The sequence below is a fragment of the Neoarius graeffei genome, chromosome 24, assembly GCF_027579695.1.
Source record: "Neoarius graeffei isolate fNeoGra1 chromosome 24, fNeoGra1.pri, whole genome shotgun sequence".
Classification (NCBI taxonomy): domain Eukaryota; kingdom Metazoa; phylum Chordata; class Actinopteri; order Siluriformes; family Ariidae; genus Neoarius; species Neoarius graeffei.
Window position 1 is genome coordinate 17,256,637 of NC_083592.1, and position 25,476 is coordinate 17,282,112.

General features: G+C 44.1%; 1 protein-coding gene across 3 annotated transcripts in view; it reads left to right on the top strand.

Moving 5' to 3' along the window:
* Positions 1-4,958: 4,958 nt before the first annotated feature.
* The window catches only part of kntc1 (kinetochore associated 1), a 145,122-nt gene continuing 124,604 nt past the window's right edge, over positions 4,959-25,476 (top strand). For all 3 annotated transcript variants that reach the window (XM_060906837.1, XM_060906839.1, XM_060906838.1), the window contains exons 1-4: positions 4,959-5,366; positions 24,007-24,127; positions 24,419-24,534; positions 24,695-24,773. In XM_060906837.1, the coding sequence (XP_060762820.1) occupies positions 5,241-5,366; positions 24,007-24,127; positions 24,419-24,534; positions 24,695-24,773 (442 nt within the window). In that variant the 5' untranslated portion in view covers positions 4,959-5,240. The remainder of the gene's footprint in view (positions 5,367-24,006; positions 24,128-24,418; positions 24,535-24,694; positions 24,774-25,476) is intronic.

Genomic DNA, 25,476 nt, shown 5'->3' on the forward strand with positions numbered 1-25,476 from the left:
CTCAGACTGGGGACTCCATTGTGTTACTGGGGGACTTCAATGCTCATGTGGGAGATGACAGTGACACCTGGAGGGGCGTGGTTGGGAGGAACGGCCTCCCCGATCTGAACCCGAGTGGTGTTTTGTTATTGGACTTCTGTGCTAGTCACGGTTTGTCCATAACGAACACCATGTTCGAGCATAGGGGTGTCCATAAGTGCACGTGGCACCAGGACACCTTAGGTCGGAGGTCAATGATAGACTTTGTAGTCGTTTCATCTGATCTCCGGCCCTATGTCTTGGACACTCGGGTGAAGAGAGGGGTTGAGCTGTCAACTGATCACCACCTGGTGGTGAGTTGGATCCGCTGGCGGTGGAGGAAGCTGGACAGACCTGGCAGGCCCAAACGTATGGTGAGGGTCTGCTGGGAACATCTGGCAGAGCACTCTGTTGGGGAGGTCTTTAACTCCCACCTCCGGGAGAGCTTTTCCCAGCTTCCGAGGGAGGCGGGGGACATTGAGTCTGAGTGGACCATGTTCTCTACCTCCATTGTGGACGCAGCTGTTCGGAGCTGTGGCCGCAAGGTCTCCGGTGCCTGTCGTGGCGGCAATCCCCGAACCCGGTGGTGGACACCAGAAGTAAGGGATGCCATCAAGCTGAAGAAGGAGTCCTATCGGGCCATGTTAACCTCCAGGACTCCCGAGGCAGCTGACTGGTATCGGCAGGCCAGGCGTGCTGCAGCTCGGGCAGTTGCGGAGGCAAAAACTCGGAACTGGGAGGAGTTCGGGGAGGCCATGGAGAAGGACTATCAGTCGGCCTCGAAGAAATTCTGGCAAACCGTCCGGCGCCTCAGGAGGGGGAAGCAGTACTCTGCCAACACTGTTTACAGTGCGGGTGGGGAGCTGTTGACCTCGACTGGGGACATTGTCGGGCGGTGGAAGGAATACTTTGAGGATCTCCTCAATCCCACCGTCATGTCTTCCACTGAGGAGACTGAGGCTGATGACTCAGAGGTGGACTCGTCCATTACCCAAGCCGAAGTCACTGAGGTGGTTTGCAAGCTCCTCGGTGGCAAGGCACCGGGGGTGGATGAGATCCGCCCTGAGTATCTCAAGTCTCTGGATGTTGTGGGGCTGTCTTGGTTGACACGCCTCTGCAACATCGCGTGGCGGTCAGGGACAGTGCCTCTGGAGTGGCAGACTGGGGTGGTGGTCCCTCTTTTTAAGAAAGGGGACCGGAGAGTGTGCCCCAATTATAGGGGAATCACACTTCTCAGCCTCCCAGGGAAGGTTTACTCCAGGGTACTGGAGAGGAGAATTCGACCAATAGTCGAACCTCGGATCCAGGAGGAACAATGCAGTTTTCGTCCTGGTCGCGGAACACTGGACCAGCTCTATACCCTTCATAGGGTGCTCGAGGGTTCATGGGAGTTTGCCCAACCAGTCCACATGTGCTTTGTGGATCTGGAGAAGGCATTCGACCATGTCCCCCGTAGTATTCTGTGGGGGGTGCTTCAGGAGTATGGGGTTCGGGGCTCTTTGCTAAGGGCTGTCCGGTCCCTGTACGAACGGAGCAGGAGTCTGGTTCGCATTGCCGGCAGTAAGTCAGACCTGTTCCCAGTGCATGTTGGACTCCGGCAGGGGTGCCCTTTGTCACCGGTTCTGTTCATAATTTTTATGGACAGAATTTCTAGGCGCAGCCAGGGGCCAGAAGGAATCCTGTTTGGGAACCACAGGATTTCATCTCTGCTTTTTGCGGATGATGTTGTCCTGTTGGCTTCTTCAAACCAGGACCTTCAGCATGCACTGGGGCGGTTTGCAGTCGAGTGTGAAGCGGCTGGGATGAGAATCAGCACCTCCAAGTCCGAGGCCATGGTTCTCGACCAGAAAAGGGTGGCTTGCCCTCTCCAAGTTGGTGGAGAAGTTCTGCCTCAAGTGGAGGAGTTTAAGTATCTCGGGATCTTGTTCACGAGTGAGGGAAGGATGGAGCGTGAGATCGACAGGCGGATCGGTGCAGCCTCCGCAGTGATGCGGTCGCTTTACCGGTCCGTCGTGGTGAAGAAGGAGCTGAGCCAAAAGGCGAAGCTCTCAATTTACCGGTCGATCTACGTTCCGACTCTCACCTATGGTCATGAGCTTTGGGTAATGACCGAAAGAACAAGATCGCGGATACAAGCGGCTGAAATGAGTTTCCTTCGCAGGGTGGCTGGGCGCTCCCTTAGAGATAGGGTGAGAAGCACAGTCACTCGGGAGGAGCTCGGAGTAGAGCCGCTGCTGCTCCACATCGAGAGGAATCAGCTGAGGTGGCTTGGGCATCTTTTTCGGATGCCTCCTGGATGCCTCCCTGGGGAGGTGTTCCAGGCATGTCCCCCCGGGAGGAGGCCCCGGGGAAGACCCAGGACACGCTGGAGGGACTATGTCTCTCGGCTGGCCTGGGAACGCCTCGGTGTTCTTCCCGAGGAGCTGGCCGAGGTGTCTGGGGAAAGGGAAGTTTGGGCTTCCCTGCTTAGACTGCTGCCTCCGCGACCCGGTCCCGGATAAAGCGGAAGAAGACGAGACGAGACGAGACGAGGGGAACAACAAACTTAATTGGCTTCATGTTACCAAGTCATGGTCATGCATTAGGATCTTGTTTCCACATTTTATCCATCATAACCCCACATTTTTTAATGAAGTGGGGATGTCTTCATTCAGGCTCTGAAGAAGATGGTATCTGAAATCAGCTGTTGACAGTCAATCCTGACAGTGTGGAACAATCCTCATGACACACAAACAAACTCATACATGGTGATTTATAGTTCAAACCTTACCAAATAGGATTAGGAAGATAAATAGGGTATACATAACTTTTTTTTTTAGAAGTGTCCTTTGAAAAGAGAGAAATTATTATTCAGTGTCACCAGTTCCCTTTGGAGCTTTAATAAAATTAACTGAAAAGTCTTTATGAGCTGAAACATCTAGAACAGGGGTTTTCAAAGTGTGGGAGAGTCAGCCCCCCAGAGAGCAAATAAACAGCAGCACCCCCCTTACAATTTTTGTTGTTGCTATACTTAATGTTCCATTCATATTTAACAAAAATGGTTGTTGTACACATTTTAATTTTTTTTCTTTTACACATTTTAAATATCTGTGCTTTTTGAAAACATCTTTTTTTTTTACACATTTAAAACATATGAGCTTTTTAAAAACTTTTTTTTACACATTTTAAACATCTGTGCTTTTTGAAAACATTTTTTTACACATTTTAAACATCTGTGCTTTTTTAAAACCTTTTTAACACATTTTAAACATCTGTGCTTTTTTCAAAACATTTTTTTACACATTTTAAACATCTGTACTTTTTTTTTTTAAACATCTTGTTTTACACATTTTAAACATCTCATAGCATCGTTAGCTAGCACCTCTTGGCAGACAACACACTGTGGCAGTGGAGCATCTTCAGATCCAGTCCATGAAAATCCAACCTTTAAATAATCGTGGTTGTACTTCCTTCTTTTTTTTGCTTGGCCCAGACTCTGTCTCCTCACTCACTGTAGCTTTAGGTACAAAAAATCGATCCATTTTGTCTCTAGTAAAGGTTAGCTGAAGTTCGCTAAATGTCCGCAGTAGTAACTTAGGCCCTGTCCACACAGCAACGGATTCAGGTGAATCCAATACAATTGTTTATCGTTTCGGCCTGGCGTCCACATGGCACCGGCGTTTTGGGTGCCCCAAAACGCAATCTTTTGAGAATGGGTTCCAGAGTGGAAAGATCTGGCAACGTTGCCGTTGCGAAGTCGTCTGGATGAGTGGAACGGATTTGTTTACGATGACGTCACAACCACATGTGCTTCATGCCGGGTAGAAGTGTAACAAACTCGATGCGAGTTGTCAACAAATCCTATAACTTGGTTCATGAAACGCGCTTACAAAATATTTTCACTGTGAATATTTATTGTGTAATGGTGCAAAGTGAGAGAGAGAGAGAGAGAGAGAGAATAGCCCTTAGGCAGAGTCAATCCCGCCAGCAAAAATAGGGAAAAAAAGGAGCGATCTCACCTCTTCAGATGTTGGTTTAAGTCCTACAATACATTCCTCAAAAAGGGCGTAGAAGAACAAATTAATCCATCAACATGTAGCATTCAATTTGTTCCAGACCATTAAAGACGCTGCCTTCCGCGTAGAATCATACGTCATCCTCGCCGCCATATTGGATAGGTCAAAGCGGAGAATAAAGATGCCTCATTCATGTGCTGCGTTTAACTGTACCAACAGGTTTACCGTCCAAACGAGATCACATGGGATTACCTTTCACAGGTGAGACTGGAAAAATACTTTTCATTGTATTTGGTCATTATAATGTAATTTTACGAACAGATTTTTCTGACTTTGTGGCTAATATGAAGTCTCGCGCATAATAGTTTATGTGCATGCGTCCTTACTACTATTATTCTGGTGTCTCCGAAGGGACCGTCTTACAGCGCCCCTAGAGGTGTGGCATGTGTATTGCATCGTTTTCAGCAAGCGTTGCGTTGCCATACGGACCTGATATTTTACTGATCGTTGCCCATTTGGACGCGATATTTTTTTAAATAACATCTCGTTGCCATTGTCGTGTGGATGTAGCCTTATTCTGGTTTATTTTTCCTCACGTTGCGCTCCCCCTGAAGAACTCTGGCGCCCCCTAGGGGAGGCGCGCCCCACACTTTGAAAAGTCCTGTTCTAGAACTCGAGTGCATTAAAAGCTGCACTTCATGATGTCGGACAGAAGATGGCGCTGGTGGTGTAACAGTGCGCTGTGCTGAAAAGCTAATTTTCAATACGTTTGGAATGAAAACTTTATTGCTTCGGTGGGTAAAAAAATCCGTTTCGAAAAAAAAATTTAGTTTCGAAACCATGAACAGATTTTCGAGATAACAGGAGAAGAAAAAAACGCCGAGCTCTCCAAACATGCTAAAGAGAAACCGGAAGTGAGCTTCGAACTACAGGAAGTGCGCGTGCAGGGCGCCAAATGTGAGATTGTTATGGCGATGCCTTGGAGAGAGCCGTGATTATAAAGATTACATTTATTGTATATTCCTGCGAATAAAAGTGTAATGAATTTTTATGAGAGTTTTAAGTTTTTTGAAACAGAATTAAAAGGTGACGCGGCGTTTCTTTTTGTTGTGAATGAAGTCTAACAGTGTCTGAGTCTTAGCTCCGGTTATCAGTAGCCGCAGCTGGAAAAGGTCAGAACCCAAACTGCGACCGGATTAAACCTCAGAGCTGGGTTTATTTTCAGTCATGTGGAATAACATCGAGCTGTTGGTGAATGAGGACACGAACACGGTGCGGCTGTGCGGGGAGCAGGAGCCGGACAGCGCCCTGTATCAGCTGGACACTCTGGTCAGGATCTCCGCCTCGGGAAAGGTAACGAGCCGGTGGGGTTGGTGTGCCAATAGATTTCCCTGCCTAGTCCAGTATAAGCGTTCAAATGAACAGTCAGGAAATGACAATTCCACAATAATTTAATTTCCTTCTCAAAATCAGCAGTTTCACAGATAAACCAAGTTAACAATTGACAGCTATATTAGGCTCCATTTATGCTTTGGTATCCAATACAACAGGGCTTTTCAAAGTATGGGACGCGCCTCCCCTAGGGGGCGCCAGAGTTCTTCAGGGGAGCGCAACGTGAGGAAAAATAAACCAGGATAAGTTACTATTGCGGACATTTAGCGAACTTCAGCTAGCCTTTGCCAGAGACAAACGCTACGTTCACACTGCAAGGCTTAATGCTCAATTCCGATTTTTTTGTGAAATCCGAATTTTTTGTGAGGTCGTTCACATTAACAAATATATGCGACTTGTATGTGATCCTCAGTATGAACGAAAAGCGACCTAAAAGTGTTCCGCATGCGCACTGCAGGATACGACGACGTCACACGCAGTGAGCATGGTCAGTGTTTACGGAAGTAAAACCGCCCGGTTGCGGTATGACCCATCCAATCTAGGTTGAATAGCTGCATCCCCCCAAATGGAAATCAGCTCCCTAACCTCTGCGTCCTTCCATTGAGAAGATTCAGAACCTTCACAGCCCGAAGCGTCCCTCGCATTGATGTCATGCGCAGGGGCGCAGATACGTTTTTTGAACTGGGGGGGGGGACAAAAAACTGGGGGGGGGGGGGGGGGACAAAGCTGCCAGCAAACCAACCCCAACCCCGATATGCCTGTCAAACTTGTTGTTAGTAACCATAGCAACCAAGCTCGAGCTCGCAACCTGTGCAGTCTGCGCAGCTCAACCAACCGAATATCAGTCTTTGTTTTGTTTTATGTGAGTTGTTGCAACTATGTATACACTGCCGTGCACCTCAATAAACCGAATGGTAATTAGTCTTTTGATTTTTCCGTGAGGTTTGCCTTATGCAAAGAAAGACAGCATAGACGTTTTTCCTCCCTATAAGTGGGGGGGACCGAACGAGGTGAATTTAAATATGACTCGTCCCACCCTCTATCTGCGCCCGTGATTATGCGCCATGTTGTTGTAACTTTTTTGAGAGACCCGCCGCCTACTTCAGCGCAGAATAGTGACGTTTGTGGCTTGTTGATGACGTGTAAGTCGGATGAATGCGACCTGGCGGTTCAGACTGAAGTCGCATATGAAAAGAGCGGATAGGAATCGGAATTAGCACCACATATCCAAACGGCCTGGGTCGGATTTGAAAAAATCGGATCTGTGTCGTTCATATTGTCAATAAAAGATCGGATACAGGTCACATATGGGCGAAAAGATCGGATTTGAGTCACTTCAGCCTGCAGTGTGAACGTAGCCAAAATGGATCGATTTTTAGTACCTAAAGCTACAGTGAGTGAGGAGACAGAGTCTAGGCCAAGCAAAAAAAGAAGGAAGTATGACCACGATTATTTAAAGTTTGGATTTTCATGGACTGGATCTGAAGATGCTCCACTGCCACAGTGTGTTGTCTGCCAAGAGGTGCTAGCTAACGATGCTATGAGATGTTTAAAATGTGTAAAACAAGATGTTTAAAAAAAAAGCACAGATGTTTAAAATGTGTAAAAAAAAATGTTTAAAAATGCATAGATGTTTAAAATGTGTAAAAAAAGTTTTCAAAAAGCACAGATGTTTAAAATGTGTAAAAAAGAGGTTTTAAAAAAAGCTGATGTTTTAAGTGTGTAAAAAAACGTTTTCAAAAAGCACAGATGTTTAAAATGTGTAAAAGAAAAAAATCAAAATGTGTACAACAACCATTTTTTTTTAAATACGAATGGAACATTAAGTATAGCAACAACAAAAATTGTAAGGGGGCGCTGTTGTTTATTTGCTCTCTGAGAGGGGCTGACTCTCCCACACTTTGAAAACCCCTGCAATACAATACTCAAGTTCTTGAGAGAAGTTTACAGCAAGGGTATGATTTCAGCTGAATCTATACAAATCAACTGTGTAGAGGTTGTGTGTGTGTGATTCTAATGCCGCTTTTCCACTACAAACGCGGCTGAGTCGGGCTGAGCCGTGCCGTGCTGAGTCGGGCTGAGCGGGGCTGTTGGAGTTGCATTTCGACTACAACCGCGCTGAACCGTGCTGGCTGGAAGTGGGTGGACACATTGGGTGGAGTTAGCGAAAGTGGGTGGACGTCACGTGATGTCGTTAAGCAGCGCAAACAGTGACATCAGTGAGCTTTTAAGCGGTAGTCTCACGACCCGAATAGTAAACAATAAACATGGAGGGCATGGAGTCGTTAGTGTTGCTGGTCTTGGTGCTGTGGCTTGTTGTCACCGACAACGCGGACAGATACTGGCAAGAGCGTATAGATGAGGCGAGGCGCATAAGGCTTCATAATTCTCGTAATTCGTAATTATTCTCCTTCCGGGTTTGCGGTGTTTACAGATCCCAGCGCGCTCGCGGGGCGTGTGTGGGCATGTGAGGACACTCCTCCTCACCAATCAGTGCACAGGGGAGTGTCTGCTCACGCCCCCAGCCTCACTCGGCACGGCTTGGCTCGCTTCAGCCCCACTCCAAAACGGTGCGAGTTTTAGGGGCTAAGCAGGGCTGAAACGAGCTGAGTCGTGCTGGTTTTTGGTAGTCGAAACGCGAGCCGTGTCGGGCTGAAGTGAGCTGAAGTGAGCTGAAAAAGGGTAGTGGAAAAGGGCCATAAGGTGAGTACGATTTCTGTTTGAGAGAGTGACTATAGCCTCGGTCACAACCGGCCGTACGTGCTCCTACGGCCGGTCTACGTGCAAAAAAACGCAAGAAACACATGGAGGGCGCGCGTGTGACGTGCTGATTTTCGAGCCGTAGACTGGCTGCAGACCGGCTGCAGAGGTTCTTTGTCATGTCAAACAAACTCTACGGGCGCTTACATTTTTTTCAGGTTGCAAGACAAACTTGCAGCCAACGTGCGTCTTTCTCCACGAACAAAAAAAACGCAGCGATTTGGGGAAACGCCAAAAATCGCACAGCCAAAAAAATCGTACGTCTGGTTGTGACTTAGGCTTATGGAATGAGATGTGTGTGTGTGTTCTGAGTTAGGTGTATTTCTGTGAAACACAGTGTTGACACTCTTGTTGTGAATACAAACTATGACAAGAAAGATGTGATTTATTGTCCAGTATGAACCAAAAGTCTAGTTTTGAACATCACCTCTAACCAGAGAGAGAGAGACGTTTTGTGTAGCAGGGGCGAAATTTCCAGCGCCTCATCTCATTTCATTATCTCTAGCCGCTTTATCCTGTTCTACAGGGTCGCAGGCAAGCTGGAGCCTATCCCAGCTGACTACGGGCAAAAGGCGGGGTACACCCTGGACAAGTCGCCAGGTCATCACAGGGCTGACACATAGACACAGACAACCATTCACACTCACATTCACACCTACGGTCAATTTAGAGTCACCAGTTAACCTAACCTGCATGTCTTTGGATTGTGGGGGAAACCGGATCACCTGGAGGAAACCCACGGGGAGAACATGCAAACTCCGCACAGAAAGGGCCACGGGGCTCGAACCCGGACCTTCTTGCTGTGAGGCGACAGCGCTAACCACTACACCACCGTGCCGCCCTGATTGGCCAAATATTTATTATTTTTCCCTAGCAACCATACACGTTTGGCTATTTTGCTGCACTTCTGGGGCGCTTTGCCAAGCGCACAAGAAGAGAAATGATCCGAGTCTGTCGGTGGAAATTCACTGTTGAATGAGAGTTAGTTGGTGGAAATGTTGTTTAAATAATTCAGATTGTATGTAGGCACACACTAAGTAAAACTGACATTAATAATAAAATTTGTAAAAAAAAAAAAATTCCCCCCCAATTTGGGAGGGCGGCGCCCGAGCGCCCCCTATGGGCCAGCTGCCACTGTAACAAGCTTCATCAACTTTCCGACATTTAACCCTGGAACTAATCACGACAACATTCAGTAACTGGACTGCATTTCCGCAAAGAAAATGCAAAGTGTGCTTGCTGAGCTGTAGCAGAACAGAAGAAAAAAAAGAAGGAAAAAAAGGAAAAGACGAGTGCAGTTCAGACCCGATTGCATGAATGTGTCAGGGGAGTTGGTCTGAAATATCACATGAAGTTTGGTGCATCTTCGATGGAGCGTGTCTGAGTAGGATGACTCGATTTGTGAGTCCTATTCATTTTCTATGGGAAAAAACAACAAGGACGACAATGGGTGCATCGATTCAAAAGCTGTATACAAGCACACCACACCACTGGATATGTGGTGAAGTGTTATTGAGCAAAACTCTGTTCATTTGAATGGGGCCAAAAATCAATGGAAGCCTATGGAGGGGAAAAAGGATGTGTGAAAACCAAGAAAATACAAGTGCAGGTCTCAGATGAGGGGATGGATATGTGTGGGGACTTGCCCTGAGGCATCATATGAAGTCTCTTGAAGTTTGGTCACTCAGTTAAAAAATTTGACGCAGAGTGAAAGCTTTTTTCCCGAAACACCATTCATTTTCAATGGGGCCCAAAAGTGAATGGATGAAAAAGTGGGGCATGAAAAGAAAGGAAAAAATGAGTGCGGGTCAGAACCGAATGCATATATGTGTCTGGGGAGTTGGCCTGAGGTATCACATGAGGTTTGGTGCGTCTGCGATGAAGCGTGTCCGAGCAGGACGATTCGATATGTGAGCCCTATTCATTCTCTATGGGGGAAAAAAATGACAGAAAGACAAGAACGAGAGAACAGGTGTGTCGATCCAAAAGCTGAAAACAAGCACGCCATTCCAGATTGGGCCCTACGTTTCAGCGTTGGAACGGTGTCTCTATCTCGAAAGCCCTAGGAGGAGTAGTGGATCCAAAAAACGGGTGAAACGGAATAATAATAAAACTTAAGAACAATAGTGTGCTTTTGCAAGCACACTAATAATAATAAAGACTGTACACTAGTTGAAATTGTTTGTGTAACTTGTCAAACAACAATAAAACTTGAAGGAGTTCCCATGTGTATTGAGCTCTTTGTTGGCTGCTTTTCTTTCACTCCTGTGGTTCAGTTCATCTCGAACCATCTCAGCTGGGTTCAGGTCGAGTGATTGTGGAGGCCAGGTCAGCTGATGCAGCTCTCCTTCTTGGCTAAAAAAAAAATCCCTTACAGAGCCTATTGTTGCAAAATAAATGATGGTCCCAATAAGGCCAAGTTTACATTAGACCGTATCTGTCTCGTTTTCTTTGCGGATGCACTGTCCGTTTACATTAAACCACCTGGAAACGCCGGGAAACGGGAATCCGCCAGGGTCCACGTATTCAATCCAGATCGTGTCAGCTCCGGTGCTGTGTAAACATTGAGAATACGCGGATATGCTGTGCTGAGCTCTAGCTGGCGTCGTCATTGGACAACATCACTGACATCCACCTTCCTGATTCACTGGCGTTGGTCATGTGACGCGACTGCTGAAAAGCGGCGCGGACTTCCGCCTTGTATCACCTTTCATTAAAGAGTATAAAAGTATGAAAATACTGCAAATACTGATGCAAATACTGCCCATTGTGTAGTTATGATTGTCTTTAGGCCTGCCATCCTTCCACTTGCAAGTGGTAAGTGATATGCACTGGGATCACACACACAGCGGCTCAGTCCCGAATCACTGCTTGTGCACTATACTCGCGCGCTCTGTGAGCTGCGCAAGGCCGGAGTGCGCACCCTCCAGAGGGCACTCGCTGTTCAGGGCGGAGTGATTTGGAGCGCAGGATGCCTGCGGAGCCGAGCGTATCCGTGTCTTGGTGTTGCTGTGTGCATGCAAATCGTGTATTGGTGTTGCTGTGTGCACACTAATCGTTTTAAAAACGTTAATCTGATGATCCGCTGATACGGTCTAATGTAAACCCCGCCTAAGCCAGTATCTCACTGGGCTGCGACAGACAGTTGCAGGTCTTGTAAAGAGGGCAGCTACTTGGTAAAATTCTCAGACGATACAGCACTTCTGACTCTGCTCCAAGGGTCAGAGTCGGCCCATGGCAGCGCCCTGCCTGATTTTGTTAACTGGTGTGATGAAAAATTTCTTGACTTTTAATGTGAATAAAACAAAACACAAGAGCTTGTCCTTGATTTCAGAAAAAACGGTGTAAAACCTAAGGCAAGTTCAATTCATGGGAATGAGGTCGAAATTGTTGAAACTTACAAGTACCTAGGTACTGTGTTTGATTCCCAGTTGAAGTTTGATAAAAATACTGAATGTGTTGTCAAACGAGGCCAGCAAAGAATGCATTTATTAAGAAAGCTGAACTCCTTTTAGGTCTGTAACAGAATTTTGTGTGCGTTTTATCAGTCTTTTATCAAGAGCATTTTAACTTTCTCCTTCACCTGCTGGTTTGGTGGTCTGTCTTTAAAAGACAAAAGCAGCCTTTGCAGCATTGTAAAGGTCTGTTCTAAAATAATTTTTTGTAACTTTTATATTCATGTATGTGCAATGCATCTCTGTATGCCCACTTATCATTATTTATTTATTTGTATTTTTCTGTTACTTAACTGTGCCACTCCATACAATTATGCACTGCTGTCTGCTGCTTGTTGTCATGGTTGTTGGTGTTTTTTTTTATGTTCAGGAACTGCTTGAACTGAATTGCCCTCTTGAGGACTAATAAAGTTAACTGAACTGACAAATTGCGAACGTCATTTGCGAGAGAGTTTCAAAAGTGTCTTGAAACATTCGCGGGGCTTCTCAGTTTCCTCGCATGAGTCATAAAGTGTCGCTCCTTTGTCGCTGAAATTTTGAAAATGTTCAAAAAATTTGTGCGACAAAATTTCTCTCAAAATAGCCGCAAATGCGTCGCTGGTGTCGCAAAGCCGTCGCAAACCCTTCTCAAGTCAGTTTCCGTGAGGCTTCCTCTACTTCCCTGCCTGCCGAGGGAAAGCCAGGCTGCGACTAGTTGGAGACACAACGATTGCGGTAAAATATGCGAATATAAATTCAGTGTGATTCCAAGTGAAAATTGTCGCTAATTTGCATATTTTATCGCAATTGCTGTGTCTCCAACTAGTCGCGGGCTGTCTTAGCCCAGTGAGATACTACCCTTACTGGAGAACGCTGTATTAGTCATACTGGTTCAAAGTGCCTTCAGTTTTGAATAAATCACCATCACAGCTCCTCCTTCATGCTTGACGGTGGGAACCACATGCCCTCTCCCCCCCCCCCCCCCCCCCCCCCCCTTGTTTTATATTGGTAAATCTAAAAAGGTGTCTAATTATGGACTGAACCAGTAATTTTTATGATTAAAGTGATTCATATAGGTAGCAGTCTGAGTGAATGCAGTGTTTCCCACAGACCAGGTAGCAATTTGTGGTGCTCCACTGTGCCGATGAGGGAATCGTGCACGGTGATGTCATGGCGGAGTCGGTCACTGGGGTGTATGCAAAGTGTCTACAGCGGGCGGTGTTCAAACACACAGTATTTTTCTTCAGAGTCACCTGCTGGGACTATTTTAAAGCTGCAAGAAGCATTTGAGATTATTCAGTTCAATCTAAATTATTTTAAGTTCTTTAAGAGAAGACAGCTAAAACAATTTTTACCAGAACCCTGCCTGGTTTCATTCCTCGACCCAACTTTACATTACAGGGCAAGCCATTCGTTTGCTGGGCTTGATGTTGGTGGAAAACCTGTCTTTTATATTTATGAAAATTACTCACCAAAATTGAAGTTAAAGTTTAGTTTTTGCTAGAGATGCACTGATTGCAATTTTTTGGGCCGATTCCGATTTTCCATGGAGTGTGACCTGCCGATACTGATTTTGGCTGATTCTGATTTCATTTTTTCAAACCACTTCACAGCACACACAAAGACTATTTTCTTTTTATCTTTAATAGAACATTCTGCCAGATTTTCAGTAATAAATTTTCAACACCTCAAAGGTTGAAAACAAACAAAAAGACATTGTTCTTTGTAAAATCTTTCTTCATGTTTGGTATTAACATATTAATTCCTGAAATAGGAAATTCACACAAACATTTTTTTCTTTTCCCATCCAATATCTCACACAAAAACAACTTCCCCCTCATATATTATTTGCCTACTGCTATGGAACACACTTTCATAAGCCTATTTAGATCTGAAAACTTATGCCTTTATAGAACAATCCATTTCTTCATTCAATAGATAGTTTTCACATGACGTCACAGAGTCGGGGAGTCCCTGGTGGCGGCCATCTTGGAGGGCAAGCTTACCGTACGGGTCACTGAGCACACATTGTAGCGCGCGAGTTACATTCATTTATATATTATTTACATTTATTTAAAGCTAGCAATGGTGCAAACTTGTTGTATTCACGGCTGTCGTAATAGGTCAGATGATGAAGTCAAGCGGAGCTTTTATGGAATTCCCACTGTACGGGAGCACGAAGGCAAGCAAACAAACTCAGCATACAAAGGAGAAATCTATGGCTTGCGAGAATCAACCGCAAGGATTATCAGCCTTCCAAACACAGCAAAGTCTGGTCCGATCATTTTATAAGTGGTAAGTTGTTTAAATAAACAATCAATTGTGTTTGTTTGTTTTTGGAAACCAAAACATCATGTGAACAATCTCTGGAGAATGCCTAACTGGAACCGCTGAGTGTACATTTACATTGTAATGTACACTTAATATCGCTCGTTTGTCACGTTTCTATTTGACACTTGTCACTTCACTCACGCAAGGGTCATTTTTGAAAAACATTTTTAGGTCTATTCTGTAGTCCTGAGCGGTGTGCAGGACTGCGCAAATGTGCGCAGCTTCCCGATTTAAACTGTTTTTTTCTCATCCTTATACTTCCTGTTTCATGGACTGTAACGGATTTGCTTATTTAGTAATTTTAATACAGAATTTACTTTGAAATTGTAATCAGACACTCCAACGCCCCCCCCCCCCGAAAAAAAAAATCGGATCTGCGCAATTCAGGCGGCATCCGCCAAAAGGCGCACTGTGAATATATAAAGTTGTATATATCAGACAGCCTTTAAAGTTTGATGAAGTCAGTTTCAGGCTTTGGAGTAGGCTTTGGCAGTTTCAGGCTTTGGCAGCCCTGCATAGTCACTTGAAAATGCATCTTTGTCCACTTCGTAGGGGTCAATTCCCCCAATCAAGGCCAGTTTGGCTGCATACCGTGAGATGTGTATCTATATACTTCTGTTTGTTTGATTTTGCCGACATTGATCTTTATTTTAGAAAACTGACTATATAACTTCATAAATTCGTCCGAGATAATGTAGCCAGTAGTGGCGATGGTCCGTTTTGTTTGCCCTCCAAGATGGCGGCTGGGGGGCGTTCCCCGGAATGCCGTGACGTCAGTGAAAACTATATCAAAATCCAAAAATAATTTCCAGTCATACTTATACTATAGCCATTCTATCATCTTTGTCAAATGTGTATTTGTAGAGTAATTTCCAATGGAATCAAGTGTAACCAAGGTCGTAAAACAAACAAAGACATTTTTTTCTCTCTCTCTTTGTACAAATCTAACTAGATGTTTGGTAATAGGCTAACGTATTAATTCCTGTAATGGGAAATTCACACAACCACAAACGTTTTCTTCTTTTCACATCCAGTATCTGGCACAAAAAAAATTCACTATATTTGGATATCCAAATATAGTGAAATTTTTTATTAATTTATTTTTGTTAACGGCGCGCACGCGCCGGAGCTCGTTAGGCGCGCAGGACTGACACTGTTCTGCGCAAGCGCAACACAATCGCACTAGAAAGCATGTTCAAGCTGCCAGTGTAGCTGCAGTCTTTTTAGTTGCAAATTACGAGTATTTCCACTTTCATCTCTATGTGATACACAAGTTTTAATTGGCATATTTTAATTTTGATCAGCCGGTCGCCGGTCATGGCCGATCACGTGAAAATTGGCCGATTCCGATTGGCATCCAGTCAGTCGGTGCATCTCTGGTTTTTACCTTAGTTTTTTGCATTTTTGGTGGCAATCTTTCAATCATTCTTTAGTTGACATTCAAGGAATAAATTGCAAAAAACAAGCTGGAGGTTTTTATTTTAAATATTGAACTCAACACTTACCTCAACCAATACTAAAATGAAATAAATAGTATAATGTAACAAAATAATAATAAAATATCATAATTAGATGTAAGAAACCACTTAAGGTAACACCAAGGCAACTAACAATAATGAAAAAGCATTACCCTAATTGGTGCAAAGTCTGCATGCCCTATCAGAACATTTAATTCTGCGTGGCTTCCTGAAAAAAAAAAAAACTCCAGTGCCCTATCGTAAGGGAAGTGATTGCTGAAGCGGGATAAACAGGATAATGCAATAAGGCTGGTTCCTCGCGTCAGGCTGCTACTGTATGCATCAAAATTGGTTTATAGCCTGACTCAGGGATGTCCATTTCCTGTAAGCCAAGAAGGCTATGATAAAGCTCATCACGAGCACGACGTAGGCTACCTTTTTAAAATAAGGGGTTGGAAGGCGAATCGGGAAGGCTGCGTTATTTTTAATTAGCCTAACAGGCCTACTCGCAGTCCGCGTATGCGCAACGGCAGGCCTGTGGACACGCCTCTCTGTGTGTGGGTGTGTGCGCGCGTGAACGAGAAGAAAGAGCACTATGAATGAATGGAACGATACGCAACAGAACTCTGACAAGTCTTCGGCAGACTCCTGCATTCAGGCTCATCTCCAGCCGTCTTGACCACGTCTTGCCACTGGAATCTGATGATCCTGTTCAAGAGAGTGTGGATGATGCTGCGCAAGTTCTCTACACTATAATCAAAGTCAACGCGCAAGTCACGACTTCCCGATCCATCTATCTTGATAGCGCTTGCAAGTCCTGTGGCGACAGGCGAGCGGTGACATAGCAGGTGTGGAATCACTGGCAGCTACAGTCGCAAACCTGCACACAGGCGGCTCAGGACACTGGTCGTCTTCCAATGATCGAAGCAGCTGCGGAACCCGGCAACACCCTGAGTGACTGAGCAGCCCTATTTAGGATTGCACTGCTCACCTCCCACAGTGAGGAAGGGTCTAGAAAAGGTGACCTAAACATTGCCTGCTTCAACATACCTGGGCCAGCTAACCGCGGCTGGCAGGGATCCTACATAGCGGTCGAAATAATAAGAAATTTACAAAGGTGTCCAGGCTTACTGTAGCTGCCTGGAATGTTCGTACATTATTAGACAATGCAAGTTCTGCTAGACCGGACAGAAGGACTGCCCTTGTTGCAAGTGAACTCAAGCGCTATAACGTCGACATTGCTGCTCTTTCAGAAACAAGATTTGCTGATGAAGGGCAACTCACTGAAAAGGGAGCGGGCTATTCTTTTTTCTGGAGTGGACGTAAAATTGAAGAACGCCGTGAAGCTGGAGTAGGCTTTGCCATCAAGTCTAATTTAGTAAGAAAGCTTGAAAGTTTACCAAAAGGTGTTAATAACAGACTAATGGTCATGCATCTCCCACTCTCAGACAAGAAGCACGCAACCTTAATTAGTGCGTATGCACCTACCATGACAAATCCTGATGAGGTAAAGGACAAATTTTATGAAGAACTTGATTCACTGATATCAAGTGTCCCTAGAGCAGACAAGGTACTAGTTCTTGGGGACTTCAATGCCAGAGTTGGATCTGATTACGAGGTATGGAATGGTACCATTGGTAGACATGGGGTGGGAAAGAGCAATAGTAATGGCCTCCTTCTTCTTCAGACCTGCAGATCACACGACCTCATCATTACAAACACACTATTTCAGCTCGCAACCAGGAAGAAGACCACTTGGATGCATCCGAGGTCCAAACACTGGCATATGCTGGATTATGTCATCACCAGAAGGACAGATCAAGGTGATATACGTGTAACTAAAGCAATGTGCGGGGCTGAGTGCTGGACAGACCACTGCCTAGTCATCTCTAAGCTTGACATTCACATCAAACCAAAGCGCAGACCTCAAGGAAAGACAACACCTCCCAAGAGACTGAACACTTCAAAGTTGAAAGAGGAGCAAACGGCCAACAGCCTTATTAGCGATCTCAATAATAAGCTTGCTAACCTTACTTCCGAAAATACATCTGTAGAGGAAGAGTGGGAAACTCTCAAGAACATGGTGTATACCTCATCATCAGAAAAGCTGGGTCTAGTTAAAAGAAAACATCAAGACTGGTTCGATGAAAATGATGTTCAAATAAAATCCCTATTGGACAAGAAGCATAGACTCCATCTTGCCTTTCATTGCAATCCAAACTCAGAGTCAAAAAAATCTGCGTTTATAGAATGTCGGCGCAAAGTACAACTTAAACTCCGTGTCATACAAGACCAATGGCTAAGTGTAAAGGCAGATGAAATACAGTCGTATGCAGATTGTCATGACACGAAAAGATTCTATGATGCTCTTAAAATTGTTTTTGGTCCTACACAATCTGGATCCTCACCACTTCTATCTTCTGATGGTAAAACACTGTTGATAGATCGTTCCCAAATTCTTGATCGCTGGGCAGAACATTTCGACTCTGTGCTGAATCGGCCCTCTTCAATAAATGAAGCAGCAATCAACCGGCTGCCACAAATAGAAATTAACAAAGAGCTTGACTTGCCACCTACCACCAAAGAAGTGACCAAAGCTATTAACCAGCTCTCATGTGGTAAAGCCCCTGGTGCAGATGCTATCCCCACTGAGATATACAGATCAGGTGGACCAGTGTTAACCCAAAAGTTGACTGAGCTCTTCTCATTATGCTGGAGCAAAGGAAGTCTTCCTCAAGATTTTAAGAATGCCTCCATCGTTCATTTGTATAAGCGAAAGGGAAATAGACAGGACTGCAACAACCACAGAGGGATATCGCTGCTCTCTACTGCAGGGAAAATCCTAGCCAGAGTGTTACTGAACCGTCTCATAAAGCACTTAGAGCAAGGCTTACTCCCAGAAAGTCAATGTGGCTTCAGGGATGGCAGAGGTACAGTCGATATGATATTCGCTGTAAGACAACTTCAAGAAAAGTGCCAAGAACAGCACTGGAATCTCTACGCTATCTTTGTAGACCTGACAAAAGCGTTTGATACTGTCAGTCGAGAAGGACTGTGGCAAATCATGGCTAAGTATGGCTGTCCTCCAACCTTTATCACCATGATACGTCAGTTTCATGATGGCACATGTGATCGATGATGGCCAAACCTCTAATTGTTTTCCCGTCAGCAATGGAGTAAAACAGGGATGTGTTCTGGCTCCTACACTGTTTTCCATCATGTTCTCAGCCATGCTTTCCGATGCATTCACTGACGAAGATCTTGGTCTTGAAATTTGGTACAGAACTGATGGCAAACTTTTTAATCCGAGACGTCTGAAAGCATCAACCAAGGTACAACTGACAAAGATAGTTGATCTGCTCTTTGCTGACGACTGTGCCTTAATTGCTACTACCGAAGTGCAGTCACAGCAAACTATGGATATATTTTCGGGAGCATGTGATAATTTTGGTCTCACCATCAGCACCAAGCAGACGGAAGTATTGCACCAACCTGCACCTGGTGCAACATTCATAGAGCCTAACATCAAGGTCAAGGGTACCAAACTTGAATCAGTCGACAGTTTCACATACCTTGGTAGCATAGTTTCTCACTGCGTCCATATAGACGATGAAATTAACAACCGTATTGCGAAAGCCAGTGCAGCATTTGGCAGGCTAAGACACACAGTATGGGACAGAAGAGGTATCACTCTGGCAACCAAGCTCAAAGTCTATAAAGCAGTTGTCCTCACCATTCTCTTGTATGCATGTGAAACCTGGACAGTCTACAGCAGGCATGCACGCAAATTACAGCACTTCCATACAACAAGACTACGGAAAATTCAAAAAATCAAGCGGCAAGAAAAAATTCCCGACACAGAGGTCCTAAAGAGAGCAGACTTACCATCCATTCATACTCTTCTACAGAAAAATCAACTTCGTTGGGCTGGTCACTTACACAGAATGCCTGACTTCAGAATTCCAAAACAGCTTTTTTATGGCGAGCTCTCAACAGCCAAGAGGACTGTAGGTGGACAGAAAGAGATACAAGGACGTCCTTAAATCTTCCCTTAAGGCTACGAACATTAACTGGGAAAGTTGGGAAGCCTATGCCAGCGATCATGCAAACTGGCGTCATATGATCAATCTTGGTGCAAACTATGCAGAACAAACAAGAACACTCACTGCTCAGGAAAAGAGAGCCATCAGGAAAGCCAGGTCAGCCAGCGCCTCAATTACAACAGAGAGCGACTACAAGTGCCACCTTTGCAATGGCTACTTTCGTGCCCGGATTGGACTTATCAGCCATCTTTGGACACACCGAAATCAACTTTCAACATAGAAGGAAGTCTTGGTCTTCATCGTTACGATGGACGAACAACAACACACAACGGAATTTTTTTTTTCAAAATCACGAGTCTGATTGTGTGGCGCTAGGAATCCATTGTGTGGCGCTGCGCCACACAATGGTCTATGTATGGGAAACCCTGGAATGACAGTATAAACAGAATGAACAATGTAAACGGGAACAGCAGTCTGACAGTATAGTAGGCAGGGCTCTACAGTGCGCACATTTCACTCGCATTTGCGAACGAATTTTTCGGCATGCGAACGACGAAAAAAACCCACGCGTATTCGTGCGAGGGCTTCTTGCGGCCGACAGTTTAGGAAAGCACTGAGCACAGACGCGACGAGTATATTAGATACATTTAGATACATTCTAAAATGTATCAAACGTTAAACTGCAAAGTATGTAAATCCAGCGCTGGATAGCCTCCCTAATATAGTGTAACGAGTAACGGCCTGTATTGTTGCAAGTGTGTGTGTTCAGTGTTGTGTACGTGTGTGTGTGTTCTGCCTGCGCCTTGCTCCCTGTCTGTAGTTGCGTGCATTGCCCGTCTTGCACCTGCGGTGGTTCCCACGGTAGCCGGGGAGGGGGAGTGAAAAAGTTACATTTTTTTGCCGTTCTGCTACATCTTTCTGTGATTGCCCCTCTTTCCCACAGTTGTATGTTGTGGATGTAGCATTAGGTGGGAAAAGTGCTTTTTAGGGATTCATCAGATCATTCATCTGAGAGATAACAGAGCTGGTTCGGACCGAGCTGAGAAATATATTCGCTATGCAGAGAATAACGGCGTTTTTTAAAAGCAATGATGGTGGAAACAAGAATAAAAGAACGGACGAGGAAGAAAGTGTAGTGAAGAAAGGTAGAACAACAGGAGAAGGTGCGGGAAAATTATATAATGAGATGGAAAGCACACACCCCAGTGCAAACATTTACGTAGATGGGAACATACAACACAGCAGAAAAACAAATAATATATATGTGTGTGTATATATGTATATATGTGTATATATATATATATATATACACACACACACACACACACACACACAACTGGGCGTGTTGAGTTGCAGATGTTAATTGCACATTAGTTATAGAAACTCAGTTCAGCTACAAAACTCAGGATATTGCACTGTATTTGGTATTGCATTGTATTGGGTATGGATGTAAAAGTGTAGAAATATAAATATAAAATATACAAAAGCTATAAAAACTAAAAAGTTGCTCTGTGAGGTTGCACTGTAATAAGTATTGCACTGTATCAGGTAAGTGTGAGAATATTGTCCTTTTAGGTCCTTGTTGGTGCATTGTTGCACCTGCCAGAAGTGGCATCAGTCAGTGCATGTAATTAGCCTTTTTCACATTACGTCACTTGCAGAAGAACCTCACATCCGTTTTCAGCCTTTTGAATGGAAGAAGAGGCGGCATGCTAATCTGCTGGCTAACAAGTAGCAACCATAGAAAGTCAGTAAACTTCCTTTCCAAAACAAGGCGGATAGGTGACTGGAATGGTCGCTAACAATACGTAACGATAAACAACAATGCGCAATATTATTATCAATCTTATCTGTGAATGACAGTTTTGTTAACATATGTTGCCGCCGTATACCTCTTCTTCCATTCAAAAGGCTGAAAACGGATATGAGTTCCCCTGCAAGTGACGTAATGTGAAAAAGGCTAATTGTTCAAGGTGGTTATGGCCTGTGGGAAAAAACTGTTTTTGAGTCTGTTGGTCCTTGCTGTGATGCACCTGTAACGCCTGCCTGAGGGCAGCAAGTCAAAGAACTCAGAGCCAGGGTGGGAGCTGTCCTTGATGATGATGTTAGCTCTGCTGAGCTCTGCTCTCTGTTTAGCTACTGTTTGTTTATTCATTCAGTTGTTCGTTATTCACTTTATTCATTCGTTCATTCATTCATTCTCAATTGAATTTTGCGTTTTATGTGTTGGTGTGTCTAAGGTTTGCGCTGCAACAAACCTCTAAAATGAAAACCTGCTTGTGCCCCTATTTTTTCCCCTGTGCTCCTAAAATTTTTAACTTAGGAGCACATGTGCTCCTGAAAAAAAAGTTGGTGTAGAGCCCTGATAGTAGGGCAAGATAGCACGATATAAACAGAATTATCAGTATAAATATGGCAGTATGAGCAGAATTTACAGTATGCATAAATATGGCAGATATGACAGTGTAAACACTATTGAGGTATTTCACCTGACGTCACAGGGTCACGTGACGCCCCGGTGTCCGCCATTTTGGACGGCAAGCTAGCTAATGTCAACAACAGTAGCTAGTATGTTACTGTAGCAATGTTTACGTTCAGTCATTTGGATGACTGTTAAAACCTTTCAGTCTCAAGTTTTTCCTTTACTGTATTTACTAGTTTACTGAGCCAGCGAGCCCCGGAGCGCTAGCTAGCCGGCCAGCCAGCCCCGGAGCGCGCTCAGTAAACTAGTAAATACAGTAAAGGAAAAACTTATAACGGGCCATGTCTCAACAGACTAAGAAGTTATTTCAATGACATTTAATAACATTTTGTTTATCCTGAGGACCGAAAGTAAATGAAAATGTGAAAAAATCTTAGCTGTCAGTGAACAATCCTGGTAGAAGCAGGTAAATGTCATTCTCTAAGCCTGCTAACCTCAATTTTTGCAAATGCCTCTCCCAGGGGCGTCACTAGACCCAAGACCATACTGGGGCACAAAAGGGGCACAGGAAATGTATGCGAAGCGCGCGAGCTAAAAATTTTGCACTATATTTATATTTATATTTATATTTTTTATATAATATATATTACATTTTATGTAATATATATTATATTTTATGTAATATATATTTATATATTGATATTTATATTTAGAAACGGCCTGCTTAAAACTAGTCACTAGAGCTGTAAAACTCAAAATGATTACGAGGACACTGAATCCAGGTCAATCATTTAATAATAACAGTATGAATATTTGCAACATTTGTGATAATAGCAATGTAATACTTATACTGTTGGTAATATTGTAAAAGAACATATTAACATACAATACAACACCGCCGAGTTTTTAAACTCAACCAAGAGTACTTAATGGCCAACAGTATTCACACTTGATACCTTTTAAATCACCAAACATATCTTTGTAAGCACACGCATTTTCAGCATTGAACATCTCTAAACACAATCCAAAAGCCTCTAAAAGCACCACTGTGTGTGTGTGTGTGTGTGTGTGTGTGTGTGTGTGTGTGTGTGTGTGTGTGTGTGTTACAAAAATGACAGTGGAATTACTGTCTACTAACCTGTAAACAGTTGAAAAACACGGAGAGATGGTTTCCCCTGCTCTGAATTTCATTGCATCTGAGGGCTGCTGGAGTCTGCGGTCCCCATAGCAACCAAGATGTTACTCATGTCACGCGCACACTTTTTTCACATTGCTTAGTGTGCGCGAGGCCAGCCAAAACTACCAATGTAAAAGCATTGTAGATGGTCTTCTTCGCGCATCGGTTAGCCTACCCCACGTTATGAATTAATTAAATTGCAGCTATTCCCAAGTTTAAAATTCAGAGCGTTTCGTCACTGGATTTTTTTTACTGGGGCACTACAGATCTATACTGGGGCACGTGCCCCAGTAAAATACCCCTGGCGACGCCGATGGCCTCTCCCTCTGCTCGCCCTGTAAATGCCCTACGTCGCTGGATAGTGAAGGTGTTTTCTGCATATCGCTCCTTTTTCTTTTATGTTTTTCGTTTGTCGCCTTCCTCGCATTCAAACTGATTCGAGCCGTGCCATCCAAAATGGCAGCATCACATGACTTGGTCACGTGAGTGAAATACCTCAATAGCAGTGAAGTGTAAACAGTTTTTATATAGTGCAGTTGAGTAAAAAAAATAACGTGTAGACAGTATTGTAAACATTTTTTACATAGTGCAATTGAATTTCGTTGAAGTTCATTAAAGTGGCTGGTGACATTTGGTTTGTGTATTAAGGGAAGGGGGTACTGGCCTGGGAGGGAGTTCAGCATCCTGACGGCTTGGTGGATGAATTACATATTACAGATATGTAATATTGGATCATTTTTCTCAATAAATAAATGACCAAGTGTAATATTTTTCTCTCATTTGTTTAACTGGGTTCTCTTTATCTACTTTTAGGACTTGTGTGAAAATCTGATGTTGTTTTCGATCATATGCAGAAATATAGAAAATTCTAAAGGGTTCACAAACTTTCAAGCACCGCTGTTGGGGATTAAATGCTCACAGGCGGCTGAAGTGAAGATTAATCTGTCCGCCCCCTTTTTTTTTTTTTTTTTTTTTAGGTGCTGCCTGACTCCAATATCTATGCCTCAAATAATGCGAATTGCTGCGTTGTTGTGGCTGACAGCACCGTGGTCCTTTTTGACCCCAGTTTCCAGACTGTTCTGCATCACCTGTATTTTGGTAAATGCACCTACAGCCATCATGGCACCTCATGTCTGAAAACCAGGACATGGCACTAGATACAGTGGTAATTTATTCATTCACTGGCAATGGTCAACTCACGTTAGATTCGTCATCATGACAAGCAGGAATCTTTTAACTGTATGTCAAGATCTGTCATGATCATAATGCATATTCATATCATGAGATATTGATGATTTGAATCCTGCTATAGTGTATTGTAGTATAGTACATGACTAATAAAGCGAGTAAAGTGAAACTGATTAAAAGCTGTGTGTACTTTATGTGCAGATACGTTCGTGGATGCTGCAAGTGTTTGTCCTCAGGGACAGTTTTTGTTTGTTGGTGAGAGAAACGGCAACCTTCATATCATATACATCCCCCTGAAGAAAACCATCCTGAGTAAAGTAAGTGGGTGACGAAAATCATCTTTGAGATACCATGTCCATTTGATGAAGCATTTGACTTTCTCAGCTCCATTACTGTTAATTTAAGAATGTCTGTCTTATTTAGTAGTTTAATAGCTGTTCAGTGGTACATTGTTACATGCCACTAATATTTTCCCAGGCTCTACAGCGAAATCCTGCAAATGACCACGAAACGACCTACAAGAGCCTGATACTACATGAAGCACAGAGCTCTCCAGGTACTCTGAGAACTGGAACAAATCGCTGTTGTCTGTTTTTTGATCTGAACCAAGAATGTTTACAGGCTCATGTTTACAGGCTCTGTGTAAACCACTCAGGGTTTCCCATACGTAGACCATTGTGTGGCGCAGCGCCACACAATGGGTTCCTATCGCCACACAATCAGACTGGCGATTTTGGGGGAAAAAAAAAAATTCCGTTGCATATCGTTCCGTTCATTCATAGTGCTCCTTTCTTCTCGTTCACGTGCACGCACACACCCACAGAGAGAGAGAGGCGTGTACACAGGCCTGCCGTTGCGCATATACCCAGACTGCAAGTAGGCCTGTTAGGCTAATTAAAAATAACGCAGCCGTCCCGATTCACCTTCCAACCCCTTATTTTAAAAGGTAGCCTACGTCGTGCTCGTGATGAGCTTTATCATAGCCTTCTTGGCTTACAGGAAACTGACATCCCTGAGTCTGGCTATAAACCAATTTTGATGCATACAGTAGCAGCTTGACGCGAGGAACCGGCCTTATTGCATTATCCCGTTTATCCCGCTTCAGCAATGACTTCCCTTACAATAGGGCACTTGAGTTTTTTTTTTTTTTCCCAGGAAGCCACGCAGAATTAAATGTTCTGATAGGGCATGCAGGCTTTGCACCAATTAGGGTAATGCTTTTTCATTATTGTTAGTTGCCTTGGTGTTACCTTAAGTGG